This window comes from Armigeres subalbatus, chromosome 1 (assembly GCF_024139115.2).
Source record: "Armigeres subalbatus isolate Guangzhou_Male chromosome 1, GZ_Asu_2, whole genome shotgun sequence".
In the NCBI taxonomy this organism is placed as follows: Eukaryota; Metazoa; Arthropoda; class Insecta; order Diptera; family Culicidae; genus Armigeres; species Armigeres subalbatus.
In genome coordinates, this window is record NC_085139.1 from 278,402,620 (window position 1) to 278,424,327 (window position 21,708).

At 41.8% G+C, this 21,708-nt stretch overlaps 1 protein-coding gene across 1 annotated transcript; it reads right to left on the reverse strand.

Annotated features, from left to right (window-relative positions):
• Nucleotides 1-106: 106 nt before the first annotated feature.
• Nucleotides 107-19,984, reverse strand: LOC134207641 (uncharacterized). Its single transcript, XM_062683395.1, has 5 exons — nt 19,444-19,984; nt 19,136-19,278; nt 571-976; nt 330-514; nt 107-260 (listed from the first exon to the last, which is right to left on the reverse strand). Exons 1-5 carry the CDS (start codon nt 19,858-19,860, stop codon nt 209-211), a joined length of 1,203 nt encoding a protein of 400 aa, XP_062539379.1. The 5' UTR covers nt 19,861-19,984; the 3' UTR covers nt 107-208.
• Nucleotides 19,985-21,708: the final 1,724 nt, after the last annotated feature.

Genomic DNA, 21,708 nt, shown 5'->3' on the forward strand with positions numbered 1-21,708 from the left:
TCATTTCTTCTGTAAAATTATTTGGAACAGCTGGACGGCAACCAAACATACCTATTAGCAAAATAATAAAGAAAGGAATAATTTAACACGATTCGAATTTGTTTAAAAGTTTTTAATTATTATTCATAACCCACTTATAAACTATCACAACCGCAAATAACCATTAACAATAATTGGAAATAAAATCTAAATTCGAAACTGCATTAGCTCAGCTGAACCCCATTGCAACTTTTCCAAGACATTCGGCGGCAGTTTGTGCTCTGAAATCGTACATAATTTATTAAGTACATTTAGACCGGATTAACTTCATCCGTTAAGAGGATACTCACTGTAAGCCGGAGCAAATATCGGTGAACTTCAAGGCAAACTTCGACATCGCGTATGGGTAGTACGCCCGAGCGTACATGTTGTAGTTCATAAGAAACACCCACACGATCGAACTGAACGAAAGTTTATTCACCTGCTGGATCCACTGCACTTTGTCGTATTTCTCGGTTATAAAATTCCAAGCGTTCTGCGAATTTGAAAAAAAAAATAATTCTCATTTCATTAACATAATTCAAACCCAACCTGTATGGCAGCGGCTACACCCAGATTGAAGATATTGTAGTTTGGTGACAGAGCGTAACTTAGACCACTTATGCAGGCCGCCACGGTGCTGTCACTCTCGGTTACCTTCCGCCTGTGGCGGGCCAACGCACAGGTTGTCAGTCGGAACAGTCCATTGTACAGCGTAAGGAAGGCGACGAACCTCAACCGGATGCGAGAAAACGCTTCCAAAATGGCGGCGGCAGGTTCACTGCTGATTCGGGGAGCGACGTTGATCAATTTCCGGACCAATTCCAGCAGCAGGCCAAATGTGAAACATGTCCGCATACCGTCGAAGATGTAGCTTTGGCAGGTGTGACGATGGTGGCAGGGCTTGTGGTGCTGTTCCGATTCTGGGTTGAGATTTTTCTTCAGTGGTGAGAAAAACCTTGGGAACGAGAAAAGGATTCATTATTAATTTGCCAGGACCATCTTAAAATATTATTGGAACGTTCATTTAGTGTTCCATGGGAGGTTTGGATAGGCAAAATTTGCATGATCATCATGCCTAGTTTTAGGAATTGGTGGGACTCTGAGCAGACCTGAAACATGTGCCTACCGGTGAGGAAGAAGATCTTGGCAGGTCCAATATGCACGTTCTTACAAAAAAATCGAAAGAAAGATACGACAAGGCTACTGATTAACGATTTACATCTACGCAACTTTGACGTCGTTGCGAATGCGATGATGATAGCCACGCGAATTTGATTTGCATTTTCTTTCGGTTGTTTATATTTTGTTCGTGCAAATTAATTCCGCATAGTCAATTATTTTTCGCTGAGGTCGTAGAGTTTTTTGTTTCTTTTCCCGAGGTGGGCATCGTTGATTCACAACATTTGTGTTGGCTGAGAAAAGGTTTTTTTTCTGGAATTCAACTAACAAAGGTATTTTTTGCTGAAGTTTAGTTTTGAAATTTATTAAGCTACTGCTTTACTTGATTTTGACGATCTTTAAAAAGTGAAACTTAGTACACACTCTCTGCTTTGTTCTCTCCGAGGCAGCCAAGTTGGTTGCGACGAGACGGACGCAATGAGAAAACAGAACTGTGCAATAAAAATCCTATTCGACTAAATGCTGATGTCATATTAGAAATTTGGAGACAGTACTCGTCGATAGCAAATCCTTCCGCACGCGATGGCATATGAGCAAGTCAAACCACCTTCCTTTTGCCAGTGGAGATATATCAGCTTCCACACTGATATTCTTCCCTCCCCCTTCATACGGGAGCTTGGCAGAAGGAAGGTCGTGCGATATGTGCCATCACAAATATTGCCCTCCGCTCGCTTTCAAATCGACTTCTATAAAAACATTCTTCATGCCTGCCGTATCCTAACGGAACTATCAATTCTATACTTTCGCCTCTAATGCTATCATGAACATGTACGTCCAAGTTTGGAAGATGATATTAGCATTTCCATATCATTGAAACTTAGTGTTTGTTGACCAGCGATTTTTATCCCTAGATTAAAGTGAGCAGACGTCCCGGATTCAGCCTACTTGTCCCGCATCCCGTCCCGCATTCCATAATGTTTGGAAAATCTATGAAATATATACGAAATGGGTGTCTTGCATACTTAAGGTCACTCCTCACGGAATCCAAGTTTCAAAGCGCTCGCGTTTTCCGGGGCACACCACTCGATACGGAAGCAACGCACGACTGTCATTTTTATTATTTCATGCATGCTGCGACGCAGCAAAGCTAAATCAACAAAAATGACAGTTGTGCACCGCCTCCGTATCGAGTGGTGTGCCCCCGAAGAATCTATGACAAAAGGTCGAAAGACAAAAGGTCGAAAGGACAAAAGGTCGAAAGACAAAAGGTCGAAAAGACAAAAGGTCGAAAGGACAAAAGGTCGAAAAGGACAAAAGGTCGAAAGGACAAAAGGTCGAAAAGGACAAAAGGTCGAAAAGGACAAAAGGTCGAAAAGGGCAAAAGGTCGAAAGGGACAAAAGGTCGATCAAGTACAAGTTGATAACAAGTTGGGTGTATTCCGAAAGAATTATGAAATGCATTTAACTTCAAGTAGAAATAACACACTCATCACATCATTCAAAGTTGAAGAATAAACAATTTTCAAAGAAGGAGTAATTACTATGAAGCAATAATATGAATATCTAGATAGGGTAATTCGCCAAATGTTGAACGACTAATTTCTCCGCCTATTGTTGAACGCACGTGAATTTCTTATGGGCGTTCAACAATAGGCAAGAATTTTAGCCGTTCAACATTTGGCGGTTTCCCCTAGTTCTGTTAGAGATAAAAAGATTGTTGATTTAGGAAATAAATAAAGCTTGTATTGCGCGAGACAGAGTTAGAGTTTCCATTTCCCGGCCATTTTCGATGTCCCGGGATTCGGGATGAAATTGTTCGTATATCCCGGGAAATCCCGGGATCCCGGGATTTTTCGATGTTTCCTTAGAAAACTTATTTTCTGACTAAAAAACGATTTTATTCAATGTTCAGGGGTAAAGTTCATATTTTAGAAAGGCCAGATAATACAGAGCTCAAATTGGAACTCATTCAATTCTAATTTGAAACATTATTTTCGAAAAAGAGAAAGAATTGCCGAGAATTGGACAAATTGAGTGGAGGCTGTTGACCAGAGTTGATTTTGATCGAAGCGAGACACTCTAGAATTAATGCCTGACTCTCTACGGAATAAAAAAGTGAGGTGTTCTGTTGGTTGTTCAGTAATATTTCAAAATGCCGCATAGGTGTTCTGATAAGAACTACCCAGACAGATGTACATCAATACATGTACGCTTCTACCGCCGACGCATGATGAATTTTTCTTTGTCAATCCTTCTTATCGGATAAGCTAGGATAAGCAGCTGGAGTCGGAATCTCTCGGCAACATATTGGGATCCAAGCTCTAAAACAATATTTGATGCAGCGACCTGCATTACTGCATTCTAGAGTACCTGCACCGAGTAAAAATACTCTTAATGAATTGGTGAACTAACCTCGTCTCCTATTCAGTATGATTCGGTTAGGCTGAGGAATGTTGTCCTCACTGTTAGTCAAAAAATAATCGTTTAACTGGATGTTTGGCATCTTCAAAATAGAAGTTTTGTTAATCATACTAAATCAAACAGTTAAGACAATCAAAATATTCTCAGATTATTTACTATAGAAAACTAAGACTCTGTAAGAAATTTAATGATTGGTAAATTCGGTGATCTTCTCGAATTCCAATTGAATCCACGATTTAAACGCGATTCTGAATATCTGAAGGGTATGCAATGCTTGAAATAGGTTTTGAAAAACCAACTTGAGAATATTTGTACTTTTAGTTGTAGTGTACGTTACAGTTAACTCGATAACTATCGATAAAACAACGAGTACTCGATAACGATAACGTTAAATCAACGCTCACTTTATCGTCAACGAAACATCATCGTACAACGACGATAATTTATCGTTTAACAACTCTGGAACAGATTATGGTCCAGGAAGACTTCGGATCTTAAACATAGTATCGATGGATTATCTACAGAAACGTAATCGCAGTCCGAGATCCTTGGATCGGGCGTACACGTCTCGTGGCATCGTGGGATCATGCATTGTCTGCGAAAGTCATGGGTAGCGCCGTACATAAATTAGTGGGAGGTTCGAACTTTCGGTAGCTTGCTAGTAAGTCAGTAGGAGTCCAAGCGAAGCTTTGGTCAGGAGCTGGTCAGCAGCAGGAACCAAACAAATTAGGCAGAGCATCGGGGTCGGATCACTTGTAGTGCGCATATGCTGGAAAGTTTGTTGTACGAACGTCGATTGGAAGGACATGAATTGGATCAAGAATTGTTCTGAAGGCAAGAAGCTCAGGAAGACTGAATCAATGTTGCGCGGCGCGAGGAAATTAGCAAGGCGAAAATTAGCTGGTATACACAACCTTGCTGTAGAAAAAAAAATCATGTCTGATGGGAGGTACAAAAATATCATATGAGTTTATCACCTTAGTTGGGTTTCACGTTTAAAACAAATAACTTTTGTAAGAAGAAAAATTACACTGTTTGCGAACCGGAAATGAAACATTTTTTTTTTATCCCGGGTATCCCGGGATTCTCGGGATTTCAAAAATAATATCCCGGGAATCGGGAAATCCCGAAATTTCCTAAATCCCGGGATTTTTTGTCCCGGGATGTCCCGGGATGGACACTCTAGACAGAGTTGTCCTATACACTTGGCAAAAAATTTGCTCTTTCATTTTAAACTATTTTAGCAATTAAATAAAATTCATTCAATAAGTGATGAACTTCTTATATTTTCGAAAAAATCACTATAATAAAGAAATAAAAAAAAATTCATTCAATGAGTGCAAATAATGGATGAAAATCTAGGTTTTCTGAATGTCGCTTCGATCTGTCAAAATAGTGCACTCCGCAGCTACTCGGGCGCACGCATTGAAAATACACCGGCGTGTAATATACGCCGGTGTATTTTATGTGCGGCGTGCACCATTATGACAGCTCGAAGTGATATTTCGAAAACTCAACATCCATATATTAGTTGTAAAAATAAAAGAGCAGAGTTTTTGTTAATTGTGTAGGACAACTCTGGTGATAGGTTGACTCTCTCCGTTTCAGTTTCTTGTTCATTTCGACCTTTTGATCTTATTGATATTTAGTTTCTTTCGACCTTTTGTCCGTCCGACCGTTCTGTCCGTTTCGACCTTTTGTCCCGTTCGACGTTTTGTCCATTCGACCTTTTGTCCCTTTCGACCTTTTGTCCTTTTCGACCATTTGTCCCTTCAACCTTTTGTCTTTCGACGTTTTGTCTTTCGACCTTTTGTCCTTTCGAACTTTTGTCTTTCGACCTTTTGTCCCTAACCCGCCCCGAAAACGCGAGCACTTTGAAACTTGGATTCTGTCAGGAGTGACCTTAAACAGATTCAAATACTCAGAAAAAGGTTAACGTCGGCAGTCTAGAGGGTCAACTGAATTTAAAGAATGAAGGTTTGAATAATTCTGAGAAAACAGACTATTTCCTTAAGTATTATATAATCTAGGCATACCAAGAATTTCTGAGTTGAGTTTATATATCAGGCTCTGGATAACGCAAAAATCTTAGAAATCTGAAGCATTTGAATATCCTGGAGGATCTAAAGAATGTGAGAATATTAAAAATATCTGAATATAATCTGGAAAGTTTAGGTCATGTCAATAATCTGAATCGGAAGGATCTGAGTCTGCTCTGAATCTGAAAAATCTGTGATATCAGAAATGTAAAAAATAAAACGATGCTAGTTTAATCAACAAAGATCTAGAAAACTGAATATGTAATCAGAAAAACGTCTGAAGCATCCGAAGATTGGAAAAGACAGTTTCACTGTTTTCAGCCAGTGGTTTTTCAGACTGAACACTCACCTACAAAAGTCAACGGACAATACCTAGTAGAATGAAGAAAATTTCTGTTTTTGAAGAGCTTCCATGACTGGAGCGGGAATCCCTCATCTCATAAAGTACAATATACTCTGAAATCGGTTTTTACGTGGGGGAGGCGTTTTGCTTAAAATTAACGATTTCATCGAAAATCAATTTTCTGCGGATCCCACGTGTTTCCGGGGCATACAAATCGTGTAAAAAATGTCTCGTTAAAACCTGGGAGCGAGTTCCAGATACTACACACTAAATAACAATAAAATTAAACGTCATGACCAGTACTGGAATTTCTCATTTTCAATACGAGATGTCACGCGATGTTTACATATCTGCCCCTTTCAAAATCTATTGAAACGCGAAGGATGAATGGCATGCTACAAAAATCTAAAAAAATATTTTTTCTGTGACAGGTCATGAAAGTGTGCAATATCTGTTTTATTTTTGTGTTTATTTTTACTTTCAACTCGGTGAATTAAAGAAGTATGATTAATTTATCGATTAGTCACTATTTTTCGTATTTTTATTTATTATCAGACTAAGGCCGGAGTGGCCTGTGCTGCACATTTTTTGCACTATTTTTCGTATGTATCTATTAAAATAACTTAGAAAATTAAATTTTAAAATAAAGCACAAGATCCTTTCATGCGAAATTGATCAAAGTACCCACGATTCTTTCATTTGGTCGCCTGAAATAGAAAAAGGCGCTTTGCTCTCTGTCTTATGACGATCACGAACTTTTCCAGTACTGAGTCATGACGCAAGCAAATTATCGACGAGCAAAACAAATCAAAGCAAGCGACGCGCGGAATTACCAAGTTTTGTTTTGCGTGTCATCGATGTTTTCGTTGATTTCGTCGACGCCGGTGCACTTACACGTATTTCAGATAACGGTCCAAGTGCGGGCAGTTTAAATATTAAGTATCCCGTGAAATATTGCAGCCGGAGTATTGACAAGTGTCAGGAATATAATCGTTTTTCGCTTTGCTTCCGTTCACAAAAACCCGGTTGTTGGCTTACCATACAACAAAGCAGATTCCGTATTTTTAATCCGTATATTTATTCCAAGGAGGATTATAAAATTCCAAATATAAGGAGGAGAGAGTTTTAAATCACGTTACAATATTTATTGCTAGAAATTCTACTCATGTTTACTACGCACTTGGAGTCAGGCAACAATCGATGCTATTTAAAATTTACATTTTATTTCATGCTAACTTGTAACTTAAATATTCGAACGTAGATGAGTGGTACATACCAACTAACTTTTCGTATAATTTTAAGTTCAGCTAGGCCATAATCCATCGGTTGCTGCTTGTTTAGGCTAAGCTTATTTGAGAGATACACTTAATTAGAAATTCAGCATTCTTCACTCATAATAGTTAATTCTTACCGTACAATGATAAATGTTTCAAGTTCAACTGTTGACTAACACTAGATTAATATTTTACTAACATTAGATATACATATAAATTTTTAGGATAACAAATTGTAGCAATTAGTGCGTTCAATCAAGCTTCATATAATTCATTCTTCTTCAATAGACACTCATTCTTCTCCTCATGCCGCAGGTCTGATAGGTCGCTGTAGAACGAAACATCTAGTTACTATTATATCTATATTATGTGGTAGTGTATGGACAAGCGTTGCCAGTCCAATGGAATTGCGCGCTGACAAGACTCCCCCGGGGTACGCCAACTACCAGTTGGTTTTCAAGGTTTCGCGGTAAACATCTAGGACTGCTAGCTTCGTCACCAGCCTTTCGTACACTCCTTTAGCCGTTTGAACCGTTGTAGATTGGATGCATCCGTCGCGTCCTATATTGACCTGGATGACTCTTCCTTTCGGCCAACAGTTTCTTGGAAGGCTTGGTTCAACGATGACTACAATGTTGCCAACGACGATCGGTTTTGTGTGTGCGAACCATTTTGTCCACCTGGATATTTCCGCAAGATAAATAGTCACTTACCCATCGTTTCCAAAATTGGTTGGCAAGAATCTGGGAGGTTCGATAATTGCGCTGTAACGTGGGGCCACTATCGTCTATGGTTGAAAGTGGCTTAGACCCGTCTGATGACCCAAGAATAAAATGATTCGGGGTCAACGCTGGCGCCGAATCACTGTCGATCGGAAAATGTGTTAAAGGTCGTGTGTTGATGACGTTCTCTATTTACGTAAGCGTGCTCCTTAGTTCTTCGTCCGCGAGTTTAGAAGCAGGACGAATTGCTGCTAGGTTTGTCTTCACCGATCGGACCAATCTTTCCCAACAACCACCCATATGGGGTGCTGCAGGGGGGTTGAAGATCCATTCAGTGTCTGGGCTAATGAATTCCGCTATCCCTGATTGGTTGATTTCTGCTACGGCTACAGTCAGTTCTCGTCTGGCGCCGACAAAATTCGTGCCGCGGTCGCTATTAATCTTTCTCGAAGTGCCCCTGCGCGAGATGAAGTTACGTAGACCCATAATACACGAGTTTGTGCTGAGGGAGCAAACCAACTCAATATTAATAGCACGGACGGTTAAGCAAGTAATCAGCATTTCCCAACGCTTTTCCGTTCGTCTACCGATGACCACTTTCATTGGACCAAAGTAGTCTATCCCACATATGTAAAGGGCGCGTGAACGCCGCGAGTCTTGCTTATGGAAGGTCCGCAATGACTGGTTGTTGGGGAATCGCATTTTCGTTCTTGCAACGCTGGCAACTTTTACGGACCTTATTGGAGGTGACCCGAATGTGGAACTTTCGCCTTAGTTCATTGACCACGGTTTCATGATTACAATGATGGTACTTGTAGTGATAGTGCATAACTAAAAGTGTGGTGATGTGGTGGTCGCGGGGCAGAATAATTGGTTGTTTGGTGTCGTCACTGACGAATTGGCAGCCGCCGATTCGGCTTCGCATTCTCAGAACTCCTTGTTCATCCAACCATGGAGTTAGTCGGTATAGTGAACTGGATTTTGGTAGAAGTTTCACAGACGCAGTTGAACGTGCTTGCGGTAGGGTAGTTACTTTGTCGGAGAAGCCTTCTCGTTGTGCTACACAGAATAGATAAGCCTCAGATTTTTAAGCTCCGTCACATTTAGTGGTCCAAGGTAGATCTGCTGCTGTTTTGCCTTCAGTCGCAAGTTGGAAAAATAACGGAAAACAAATGCCAAACTATTTCGTAGCCGTTTCCAACTTGCCGTCTCGAGAATCTGTCCAGTACACTCGTCGAGTTATCCGTAGTGATAGAGAGGAGATGATGCTTTGCGCAAGTCTTACGCCGAGAACAGCGTCCTGAAGTTCTAATCGAGGTATCGACAGAAACTTTAACGGAGTTACACGAGCTTTCGAAGCGACTATAGAGCACTTCGTAGATCCATTGTAGTCGAACCGTCGAAAAGCTACCGCAGCAAACCCGTTTTCGCTGGAGTCCACGAACTTGTGAAGTTGGATCTCAGTGCAGCTGTTCAGTGCCAACGATGAATTATAACAGCGTGGAATGCGCACGGTTTGGGGTAGAATTTTAGTCCACAGCTGCCATTTTCTGTACAATTCCCCTGCAATTTCTTCATCCCACTCAACTTTGGATCTCCAAACTTCCTGAAGCAGAACTTTGAGAAATATCAGAAAGTGGGCGATAAGTCCCAAATGGTCAAAAATAGTCATCAGGACCCGGAGCATTTCCTGCTTAGTGGGTGGTCGTTGACCTGTCAGTAGAAGTGGGCCGTAGCGTGTCCATCCAACTTTGAATCAAAATTCATCTGTCGCCGTACTCCACCACATTCCCAGCACTTTCTCGATGGCTATTTCTGAAGACAGGTCCATATCCTTCTCCGTCGTGTTGCCTTCGTGCAGCGCCGTGAGCACAGTTTTGGAATTGCACATCCAATTGCGGATTTAGAAACCGCCCTGAGAATGTACATATTTGACCTCCTCTGCTAGGCGTACAGCTTCATTTTCTTCGTCAACGCTTACCAACATGTCGTCCACGTAGTGGCGTTTTGATATTGCCTGAACAGCGATTAGATGAGATGCTTGCAAACGCTCCGCATTCATACTTTTGACGTATTGGGCGCAGCTTGGTGAACAGCTGGCTCCATAGCTCATAACTTGCGGTACGTAAACTGCAACTTCACCATCTTCGTCTGCCCAAAAGAACCTTTGACAATGCTGGTCCTCAGTTCGCATCAAAATCTGATGGAATATGTCTCGTATGTCTCCGGATAACCCGATCCGAAGCGGCCTTGGCGAAATTGTATAAGTATGGCAAACAGTGAGCAGAACAAATCAGGACCCTTCAGTAAGGCAGAGTTTAGTGAAACACCGAATGTTTTAGCTGCTGCGTCCCATTCCAGCCTTATCTTCCCCGGCTTATTGGGGTTCGTAACTGGGAACATGGGGAGATACCAGATGCGCAGATATGACTGATCAAGTTCCTCCTGTGTGAGCTTTCTGGCGTATCCTTTGGCAACAAATTCGACGATTTTACCGTTGAGGGTATCTGCCAGGTCCGTGTCGCGTTCCATTCGCTTTTGGAGTTGCTGATGCTGTCGCAGTGCCATCGTTCGATTATCTGGCAGCCGGGTGTTATCGGGTCTCCACAGTAATCCTACTTCGTAACGCTTATCGAGGAGCCTGGTTGTCGATTCGAAAAGATGTTTGTCACGTTGGTCATCGGAGGAGAGAATAAGATTCCCATTTAGCTTTGTGACACTAAGACTGTCTAAGGTAAAGTATGCCTTCATTGCAAGATGCAGATGTTCGTCCGAATCCTGATATTCTGTGTTGACATGAAACATACTTTTTTTTCTTTTCTTCCTAAACAAAGGAGGGGAAATCTGCTCAACAGACATCCTGGGTTGTCCAGGAAGTGTGGGGTTAGGGACCACCTCCAACAGCAAACGAGGGAGGCAGGACTACATCCCCGACCCGCTAAACCGTTTCCATTTCCGCAAAGCCTATAGTCCCTTCGGTACAACCAAAAGTAATGCTTCAAAGGGGGGGGCAGTGCACAACGCACCCTCGAGGTTAGCTGCGTGCCCTTGCAGCACTGAACATCGTGACTCGCTTTTTTAGAAGAACACCATGGTATCGTGCCAGCGCATTGCTGGCTTTCCAGGTGGCCTTACCACGCCCTATGTCCTCGGAAGGTGGGAAGGGTCGGCTTCGCGCCTGTTTCCCTCTGCACGACTGGTATCAAGAATGATTATGCCGCTTTGTTGTACGAGAAAGGCAAAACGTTACGCAGTGAGAAGGAAAGGGGTTCAAAATTTACAAATTTGACATTACTTGCTTATAGAAGCGAATTATAGATTTCACCATAAAGTGTCATAAAGTGTTGGATGAATAGTGTGATGAATAACTCCTTGCCAAAATAACTTTTTTAAATTATGAAAGAAATCTTAATGAAATATCAAATATATTTTATAATAAATGAAAGTAAATAAAACTCTATTTCGTTGATGTCTATGTCTATTTTCTATCTATGTTTCTATGATGAATTCCACCATTTATTGCAGGATTCACAATTGTGGACAAAAATACCTCCTTTTTTCCTATTGTGCAAGGGTGTCAAAAATCTTTGTTTGCAGATGACACGGGTCTCTCAGCCAAAGGGCGAAGCCTTCGTGTCATTTGTAGTAGATTGCAAAATAGTTTGGATATTTTCTTCCCTTACTTGCAAAAATGGAAAATTTCCCCGAATGCTTCCAAAACTCAGCTTATTATTTTCATGAGAGAGAAGCCGAGAGCTTCTTATTTCAAACCTTCCAGCAGACATACAGAGGGGTTAGGCAAAATGATTGAGATAGGCAAAATTGGGCCAAATTCAAATCCTTATAACTTTTTGAAAAATTGATGAAATTGGACAAAACCGGAAGCATTCGACGGCAAATTTAGTCAAGATTTAGTAACATGCATGGTCACGAATACTGGCTATCGGACACCGGAGATGTTTCGGCCTTTCGGAGGCCATGTCAAAAACACATTTTTTCTGCCGCTCGTATTTTTGTGTGGTTTAATGTTACATCGTTAGGCAGTTGCTCATTTGCTACCGTCTCTGGCAGACGTATAGCAGCACGTTGTTCTCGAACAGCACCATAAAGCGGTTTGTTTTCTAGATTTCTCTCGTTCGTATGCCATGTGCGAAATGATTGTGAATACGGTGCAGTTTCGGTTCCCACCTTCAGCTCCCCGTCCGACATGGGTTGAGATAGCAGCCTTTGTTCGACAACTTGGCACGGATGTATCACATATGGAAACAGTGTATAGAACAGCAATGGATAGATTGCTGTTTATTAAATTCGTTTCGGAAGATGTTATGCGAAATGCGTTGATCAGGAACAAGGAGCCCCGAAAGTTTGCTAATTCGAATGGAAATTCCGTGGAAGTTCATATGGTCGCGGCAGGTAGTAAAATCCAATACATTCGTGTGTTTGATTTGCCGCCTGAACTACCGGACAACGATTTAGAAAAACGCCTTAGTGAATACGGGAAAGTGGAAAATATTATCCGGGAGAAATTCCCACAGGATTTGGGGTTGGACCACATGTTCACCGGAATCAGAGGAGTGTTCATTGATATGAATAAGGAAGTTCCCCCTTCACTTCAACTAAACAATTGGACGGCACGGATATATTATCCGAATTTACGGAATAAGTGCTTTGTGTGTCAAGCAGAAGGGCACCGAAAAGATTCGTGTCCAAAATTGAGGAACAGGATCCAAAAAGAAAAGAAGGATAACAGGCAATTAAGAGAAGGCGAGAAGAAAACCTATTCGGATGTTGTGATTGGATTTGAAGGAAGAGTAGCTGAACAACCAAACGTTGAAGTTTCGGAGAACGACGTGATAGAAGTAGTAGCGGAGGGAGTGGTTGAGTTGGAGTCTAGCCCAGCAAAAACGATAACCCAGCAGGCGGAAATTTCTATTCCATACTCAATGGTAGAGAGGGAGAAGATGGCGGAGACCATGAGTTTCAAGAACAAAACCGATCGGATATGGTTCGTGAAAAAGGCGATATTGGGATACACGGATTACGTAAATTCGCTGAAGACGGAGGAGAAGAAGCAACAAAAGTCATCAACGAGTCAACGGAGGGATCAAGCAGTTGAGGTTACAGCCTTAGACCGGTCGTCTTCGAAAAGACCTCTCATAAGGATGCTTCACAACGCATGCCTGAAACATCTTCAGATTAATATAATGTAAATTAATTGCTTTCGGCTCCGTAGAGTTTTTTTATAAAACAACTGAGCCTACTAAATAAACGATTTAAAAAAAAATGTTACATCGATGAACAATATTTTCCTAGAAACTAGATCTTATTGAAAATTGAATGCGGGTGGTTGCGGTAAGATCCGTTGAAAAACATCCGAGATATGGCCATTTCAGTAAACCTGTTTCCGGAAACTATGGTCAATTATGTATATCCTTCCAATCACATATATATTATCCGGTACCATATCAATATTGGTATCAAACTTCAATATTTTTCATGTAGATGCTTAAGGAAGCATATTCAGGACGATCAGTTACCCTGACCGCTCTGTAGTAGGTTCCAGGTGCCCCGGGGAAGTGGCCAATTTGCAAAATATTCGAAACCATATCGAAATGAGTATCAAAGTTCAAGGTTTTTCATGGAGATGCTTTTGGACTCTCCTGTCGAATAGATTTCGCCGCCGCACGAAGTTGACCATCTACAAAACGTTCATTAGACAGGTCGGCTTCTATGGCCACGAAAGTTGAACATTGCTAGCAATGGACCAACGCGCCCTTGGAGTTTCCGAATGGAAGGTGTTGTGGACCATCTATGGCGGGGTGCAGATGGAAGACAATACGTGGTGGAGGCCAATGAACCACGAGTTGTAACTGTGAGGAGAATTACCCACATGGTACAATTTTGGCGGTTACGGTGGGCCGGGCATGTAGCCAGAATGTCAGACGACAACCCGATTGAGATGTTGCTCGAAAATGATCCGACCGGTACAAGAAGAAGAGGCGCGCTGCGGTCACGGTGAATCATGCTGATAGTGGGAAGCTCCCTTATTCCGGTCATCAAGCGGCAGTGCATCGATCATCAGAATATCCTCTTGATCGGATACCGGGACGCACTCTTGCCTCCAGCCTTGTGGAAGGTCCCTATCCGCTCATCACAGTCGAGCCAATCCAGCCTGCGATCATCAGCCGTCCCGGCCCTGTGTTTGAGGCAGGTGAAGGGACCTTCCAACAACGTTCATCTGGCAAGTTTCCATCCAACGTGTTCAGTTCATCTTCTGATAAGATTCCTGATTCTAGACAACTCGCGACCACGCTTCTTCCGTTTGAAAATGATGCTCCCCAACATTCCAGTACTCGTCACTCCCACATCAGCAACGAAAACGGTGGTCTGCACATCTACTATCAGAATGTTCGCGGGCTTCGTACCAAAATCGACGATTTCTTTTTGGCAGTATGCGAAGGAGATTACGATGTTGTTGTATTAACCGAAACTTGGGTCGACGACGCCATACAATCAGCACAGCTTTTTGGACGCCACTACTCCGAGTTCAAAACTGATCGCAATCCTTTGAATAGCCGTAAAACCCGTGGCGGTGGTTTACTAATCGCAGTTTTATCTAAGTTCAATTGTGCTCGTGATTCCGCTGTCGTTAGTGATACCCTCGAACAATTATAGGTTCGAGTCAATATGCCTGGATTCATTATCAGCATTGGGGTTGTGTACTTGCCACCTGATCGTATGAACAATCTTGATGATATTCAACGCCATCTAGAATCTATCGAAACGGTTAATTCTACACTCAGGGCTAACGACAAGGCCCTGCTGCTCGGTGATTACAATCAATCTGCGATTCGTTGGTGTTCAGCCGAGAGTTCTCACCCGACTGTTGACTTGATACGTTCTCGTCTATCAGAATCCAGTTGCGCATTGTTGGACGGATTCAACTTTCATGGATTGACCCAGATCAACTCAATCGTTAATTCAAATGGTCGTGTACTTGATCTCGTTCTGGCAAACGATGCAGTGCTGCCTAGTTGTGCAATACGCCCTGCTCTTGAACCGCTGACACCTGTTGATGTCAACCATCCTCCGCTTACCTTGGAGTTGTCGTATGCACCGCCAATTACCTTTGAGCCTGGACATGATTCGAGCAGTTATAATTTCCGAAAAGCAGATTACTCTGCATTGAATGAAATGCTACTTGCAATGGATTGGGATTGCATCAATTCATTTGATAACGTCGACGGTGCTGTGGACTTTTTCACCGACAATATCGTTCGTGCATTTGCTATCCATGTTCCGATTGTTGGAGCTGCACGAAAGCCTCACAGATCATCATCACAGATTACGAATACTTAAACGTCGCCGGTCCTCTGCACTTCGGAGATACTGCAATTATCGTTCCACTTACAACAAGCAACAGTTCAATAGTGCCAGCAGTGTATACAGAAGTTATAATCAGTTTTTGTATTCCCGATTCATCAGTCGCACACAACGAAATCTGCGTCTAAATCCCAAGCAAATCTAGACATTTGTTAGGTCCAAACGGAATGAAGATGGACTTCCTACGTCAATGCAACTGAATGGTGTTTCTGCTGACACTCCAACTGACAAATGCGAGCTCTTTGCTGAACAGTTTAAGACCTCCTTCAACGATTTCTCAGCTTCGCTATCTCTTGTCATCGAGGCTTCTCGTGACACTCCTCGAGATGTACTGGACTTAGGCATCTTTTCCATCAGTGATGAAGATGTGTGCCGAGCGATCCGGAAACTGAAATTTTCGTTCAGCGCTGGACCAGACGGGATACCGGCTGCTTTGCTGCGCCGGCGTTCGAGCGCTCTTATTAAACCGTTAGCAAAAATCTTCAATCTTTCCCTTCGAGCCAGAACGTTTCCCATGCGCTTGAAGTCGTCATACCTTTTTCCAGTTCATAAGAAAGGAAACAAATGCGACGTGAGCAACTATCGTGGAATAACCACTCTCTCCGCTTGTTCGAAAGTTTTTGAAATAATAATGAACGACACGCTCTTCGCCTGCTGCAGGCAGTACATCTCTACGGACCAGCATGGATTTTTTCCTAATAGATCGGTCGCGACCAACTTGACAGAATTCACAACAACTTGTATTGAGGCTCTTGACAATGGGCGGCAAGTGGATGCGGTATACTTAGATCTTAAAGCTGCTTTTGACCGAGTGGATCATCGTATTCTACTTGGCAAACTTGAGAAGTTGGGAGTTTCCATTGTGTGTGTTGATTGGTTTCGATCTTACCTGACGGATCGAAAATTGCGTGTGAAAGTCGGATCATCTCTTTCGGATCCCTTCGTCACGCCATCTGGTGTACCACAAGGGAGTAATCTAGGACCATTATTGTTAAATAAATAAATAAACTCTGTTCGACAGGAGAGTCCAAAAGTATCTCCATGAAAAACCTTGAACTTTGATACTCATTTTGATATGGTTTCGAACATTTTGCAAATTTGCCACTGTCTTTGGGACCCCTGGAGCCTACTACAAGGCGGTCATGGCAGCTTATAGTTCTAAAATGCTTTAAAAGTATCACCTCGAAAAATCTTGAAGTCCGATACCCATAGTGATATGGTTCTGGACATTTGCCACTTCCCCGGGGCACCTGAAACCTACTACAGAGTGGTCATGGCAGCTGATGGTTCCAAAATGCATTTAGAAGTATCACCTCAAAAAATCTTGAAGTTTCATACCCATATTAATATGGTTCTGGACGTTTTTCAAATTGGCCACTTCCCCCGGGGCACCTGGAACCTACTACAGAGTGGTCAGGGCAACTGATCGTCCTGAATATGCTTCCTGAAGCATCTTCAAAAAAAAATCTTGAAGTTTGATACCCATATTGATAGGGTCTGAGCGTTTTTCAAATTGGCCATTCCCCCCGGGGCACCTGGAACCTACTACAGAGCGGTCATGGCAGCTGCTGGTTCCAAAATGCATTTAGAAGTATCACCTCAAAAAATCTTGAAGTTTGATACCAATATTGATATGGTACCGGATAATATATACGTGATTGGAAGGATATACATAATTGACCATAGTATCCGGAAACAGGTTTACTGAAATGGCCATATCTCGGATGTTTTTCAACGGATCTTAGCCCAACCACCCGCATTCAATACGATCTAGTTTCTAGGAAAATAGTGTTCATCGATGTAACATTAAACCACACAAAAATATGAGTGGCAGAAAAAATGTGTTTTTGACATGGCCTTCGAAAATCCGGAACATCTCCGGTGTCCGGTGGCCAGTATTCGTGACCATGCATGTTACTAAATCTTGACTAAATTTGCCGTCGAATGCTTCCGGTTTTGTCCAATTTCATCAATTTTTCAAAAAGTTATAAGGATTTGAATTTGGGCCAAATTTTGCCTATCTCAATCATTTTGCCTAACCCCTGTATTATCACTATGAATGGGGATCCAATTGATTGGTCTAGCGAAGCTAAACCTTAGGGCTTCTGCTGGGTCAAAAATTATCTTTTTAAAAGTCATATTGAAGGCATTCAAGCCAAATGTAACAAATATATTAAGTGTCTATATCTGCTTATAAACAGAAAATCAAAACTTTGTCTTAAGAACAAACTTTTGATTTACAAACAAATTTTTAGACCAGCCATGTTGTATGCAGTGCCAATATGGACTAGTTGCTGCAATACCAGAAAGAAGGCACTCCAGAGGATTCAAAATAAAATTTTGAAAATGATTCTGAAGTTGCCTCCGTGGTATAGTACCAAAAAAAGACACAATTCCCGTGTCGAAACGTCGGGTAAATAATAAACTCGTTGTGAAAATTGTAAGACTGAGTAGCCGTTCAATAAATAGAATTAAACATACAGTCGATCCATCACCGGTAAAGTACCAATGAACTTCATAGAATTTCTAATATTGAGATATTGCAACAAATGTCCAACACAATAATTTCTAATTTTAGACAAAATTCGTTGCAATCTTTTATTGCAACGATTAGCTCCTTGTATCCTTAGTATAAATTAGGTTAAGTTTAATTAAAGTTGAAAACATTGTAATTCCTACATGGTTCAATTCAACCAGAGGAAAAATCCTAATTGCCAGAGGCAGTAATAAAAATAACTAAAAATGATACAAGGTAAACGAGGATGATAGTGTTAAGAAAACACGAAACCCCTATACTAAGAGATGAATGCATGTATTAGATAATTAGCAAATAAAATTAGTTAAAAAAAGAAGTCAAAATTTAACTTGGCAACAGATTAAGACGATAGCTGGACCGGAAAAGAGATCTTTCATTTCGGTTCTCTGCACCACTCAGGGCGCACAGTACCCATCAGTAAGTAAGTAAAGAACATTTCACTGGAAAATGTCTAGAATTGTAAAATTAAATTACTACAAAATTGAGTTGTGAAAAAGTGATCATTGCCGTACAGAACAGTTCTACAGTATGGGGCTTTTATCAGCAGATCTTATAATTTAACTTTTCAACAGCCAATCCAACTGGTCGATCACCAAGGTCGAACACGCTCAGCTATTTTTATAAATATTTCAAAAAGTCATTGTCCTTACTTTATCACACTTTTGGACACTACCTCATTTATGCTATAACATGTGATGGTGTTCGTTTATGATCGTGATTAATTATGAATCGTTTGATTTGGTGATCGGAAAAAATCAGGTTTTGCTGCTCTGCTTTGTGCAGTTGCTTGCCATGGTGGAACAGTATGGGCTTGCAATAATTATTGTTGCGGATCTGAACTCTTAAGACGGAGACTGAAAAGCTACCAAACTTGTTCGTAGATTGCACCCTCCAAGGAGGTGATATCATTATATCTCTATCAACCAGATCAAGAAAGTAGCATGTAATAGTGGTTTAATGTTTTTTGCCTTTCTTGTACTGTAATGTAATACAAGCTTCAAATAGCATGCGAAAAATTATACAATCAAATGAGCTTAAAATTGAGATGGCTCCTGAAATGGCAAATGCAGTCGAGCATGAGGGAGTCAACTTTGTGCACGTGTAATAATAGAAAAAACGGGAAAATAGTGATCGGTCAATTTGTTTGCGAACACGACTGACACAGGATTTGAAAACAGTTCGGTAATATTCGCATTGCCTGAATAATTTCTCATCAAAAACTTTCAAATTTTCCCAAGCTTACGGTACATACTTTTCAGTTATCACCTAGCACTCACCAGAATTCCATGGCCTTGGTCCGCTGTGCAAAATATCCAATAGCGGCACTAATGGCCATGAACGACACTGTTCCGACTAGTCTCGATTCCCGTGCATATTCCACCAGCGGATGCTCTCTCGATTTCATCCAGCACTCTAAAAACTTCCAAAACAGCACATCAATAAATCAATCACCCCAAACTCGTTGATCGAAGATCGTTTAATCACTTCTTGCCAGCAGCAGCACGCGGCGGAACTGGCAAGTCATTTCGGTCATCACCGCGCGCACCGTCACCACTCTTATTTACCCAATGCACACAGAACATACCACATTGAACATCGCCCGCGAGTGGCTCATCTTGACGTAAGCCGGCATTAGGAACATCAACAGGGTTCCCGGCGAGCTCGGCAGTGACACTGAGTAGTTGTTGATGAAGCCGAACCAGCGATACATGGCACAGAACCCGGCACTCCAGCAATTAGACACTGCCCACCCATTGAAGGCTTCACTGAACAGCTCGAATAGGGCCTGCAGCAAAATTTCAACCGACACTGCCTTCCGCGTGTAGCACAGCATGAACAACCGAACGATTGATATCGGCAAGAAGAACTTCAGATTGCCACCGATGGTGACACGCATCTGTCGGCGGATATGGTCCTCACAGGTTCTACCGGGATGTGACAGAGTGGCACAGGTCACCCCCGGATGTATGATTTCGTTCCAATATTTACTGATGGCTGCCATTCTCTGTGAATTCTAAGAATCTCGGACACGCGACCACGACCAACGATAGCGAAACGATCCAAACCGCTGAGCCAGCCGCACTGTTCTGAGGACTGGATCGCAGCGCGCAGCGATCCTCGCCTAATTGTTTTGCACAAATGAATTACCATGACTAGCGCGCTCGGCTCGGGCGTTTGTTTGCGATGAATCGAAACGTATCGATCAGCACAAACAAAAAACCACCAAGAACCACAAATACGCTTACGGTGGACGATCGGCTTAACCATGGCTTCATAATAGGTTGGATTTTTTGTCTATGCCCTACGACATCCGGAGCAAAAACTTCGGATTAATTCACCTAGCGGGAAAGAAGTTTGACTTTCGGAATCACTTCATAGGAGTTATATAAAGACTTAGTGTGTGATTTATATCCAAGGTCAGATGTAATAAGAAGGGTATTTATTAGGGCTTAGTTAACAATTGATAATTTAATGTTCATTAATTGACACAGAAACTCTTAATTCGACCCTGTTTACATCAGCGGTAGTCAAACTCACGCATATCCATCGAACCAGATCTCACACAAGTATCTCGGAGGAGGCAAAACGTTGAGTCTAGTGAGTTTTAAACCGGTTGAGGATGGTATCAAAACAACGTCACTGGAAACCAGCCGGACTAACCCGTTTCAATAGTATTCCGTCATTCACGCTGGTCGTATGAAGACGCACGTAGCAAAATTATGTGTATCATTGGTGGATCGATAAATAAAACTTGATTATGTTAATTCCAAAGTCAATCAGAGGATCCGGATTGAGATCTGCATAAAATGAAGAGACTGCCATGAATCTGATAAGATTTACTGAGGGTGTGTTTCTTAAATTTGATGAAAATTTTGTATGTTCTCTGTTTTTATTTCAATGAGAATTTTAGGACGCTGCAGTAGGTTTTGATTCCCTAATGGATTTATATTTCTATAGAAATCTAGGGATTAGTACTGGATGATCCTTACCAGGCCATTGCGTGTTGTGGGGTTGCCTATGTTGTAATGGGGTCTGATAAACTTCTAAAAGTAAAAAAAAACCGTTTGTCATCGGACAGTCTGTAGAGGCATGTGCTGGTTCGATTGAGAATGCCAAAACCGAGGCACAAGGGACCAAGTACACCCTGAGTGTCCGTGATCTGGCTCAAGTTGTCAAACTACTAAAGTTGACGAAATTATTCGATAGAACCGAAGTAGAAATTTCCCCGCACCCAAACTTGAATGTTAGCCGGTGCGTAATCTCGTGCTACGACTTGATTCATATGGAGGAGAAGGATATACTGGTGGTGCTTACCAAGGAAAGGGTTGTCCGTGTACAGCGAATCACCAAGAACGAGAACGGAAAAAGAGTGAATACGCCAGCTCTGATCCTTACGTTCAGTAAGATAACCTACCCGGAGCATATCAAAATAGGTATTTTGCGTGTTGCTACTCGTCCATACTTCAAGACAAAATTTTCAAAACGACTTATCTGCTTTTGTAAACAAAGATTCAAACGACGATTTGACGAATCGGATAGCTCTCCCACGCAAACCAACACCATCAACAGGTAGCGTAAACCTTCATCTTTCTATTGGTGGTGTTGGTTTGCGTGGGATAGCTATCAGATTCGGTATCTGGCACCCCCAATCCTACCAACTACGTTTGACAATAGCCAACTTCTTTGAGTTTCCCATTGTTCGGTTGAAATTGGGTTTCCCACTGACAATTATATTTTTTAAACAAACCGCTATTCCGAACTGATTTTTTCTAAATAGACGTAATTATTTTTCACCATTTTTCGAGAACTTGTGCGAAATTATGAAAGCGAGGTGTGATTTAACAAGAAT

What these genes read in the sequence shown, in the direction of transcription:
- LOC134207641 (XM_062683395.1), bottom strand. Translation starts at nt 19,860, where the DNA reads ATGGCAGCCATCAGTAAATATTGGAACGAAATCATACATCCGGGGGTG. An exon ending in GTGTAGCCGCTGCCATACAG is followed by an intron (nt 515 to 570) that starts GTTGGGTTTGAA and finishes TCAAATTCGCAG; the next exon opens with AACGCTTGGAATTTTATAAC. An exon ending in GATATTTGCTCCGGCTTACA is followed by an intron (nt 261 to 329) that starts GTGAGTATCCTC and finishes GTACGATTTCAG; the next exon opens with AGCACAAACTGCCGCCGAAT.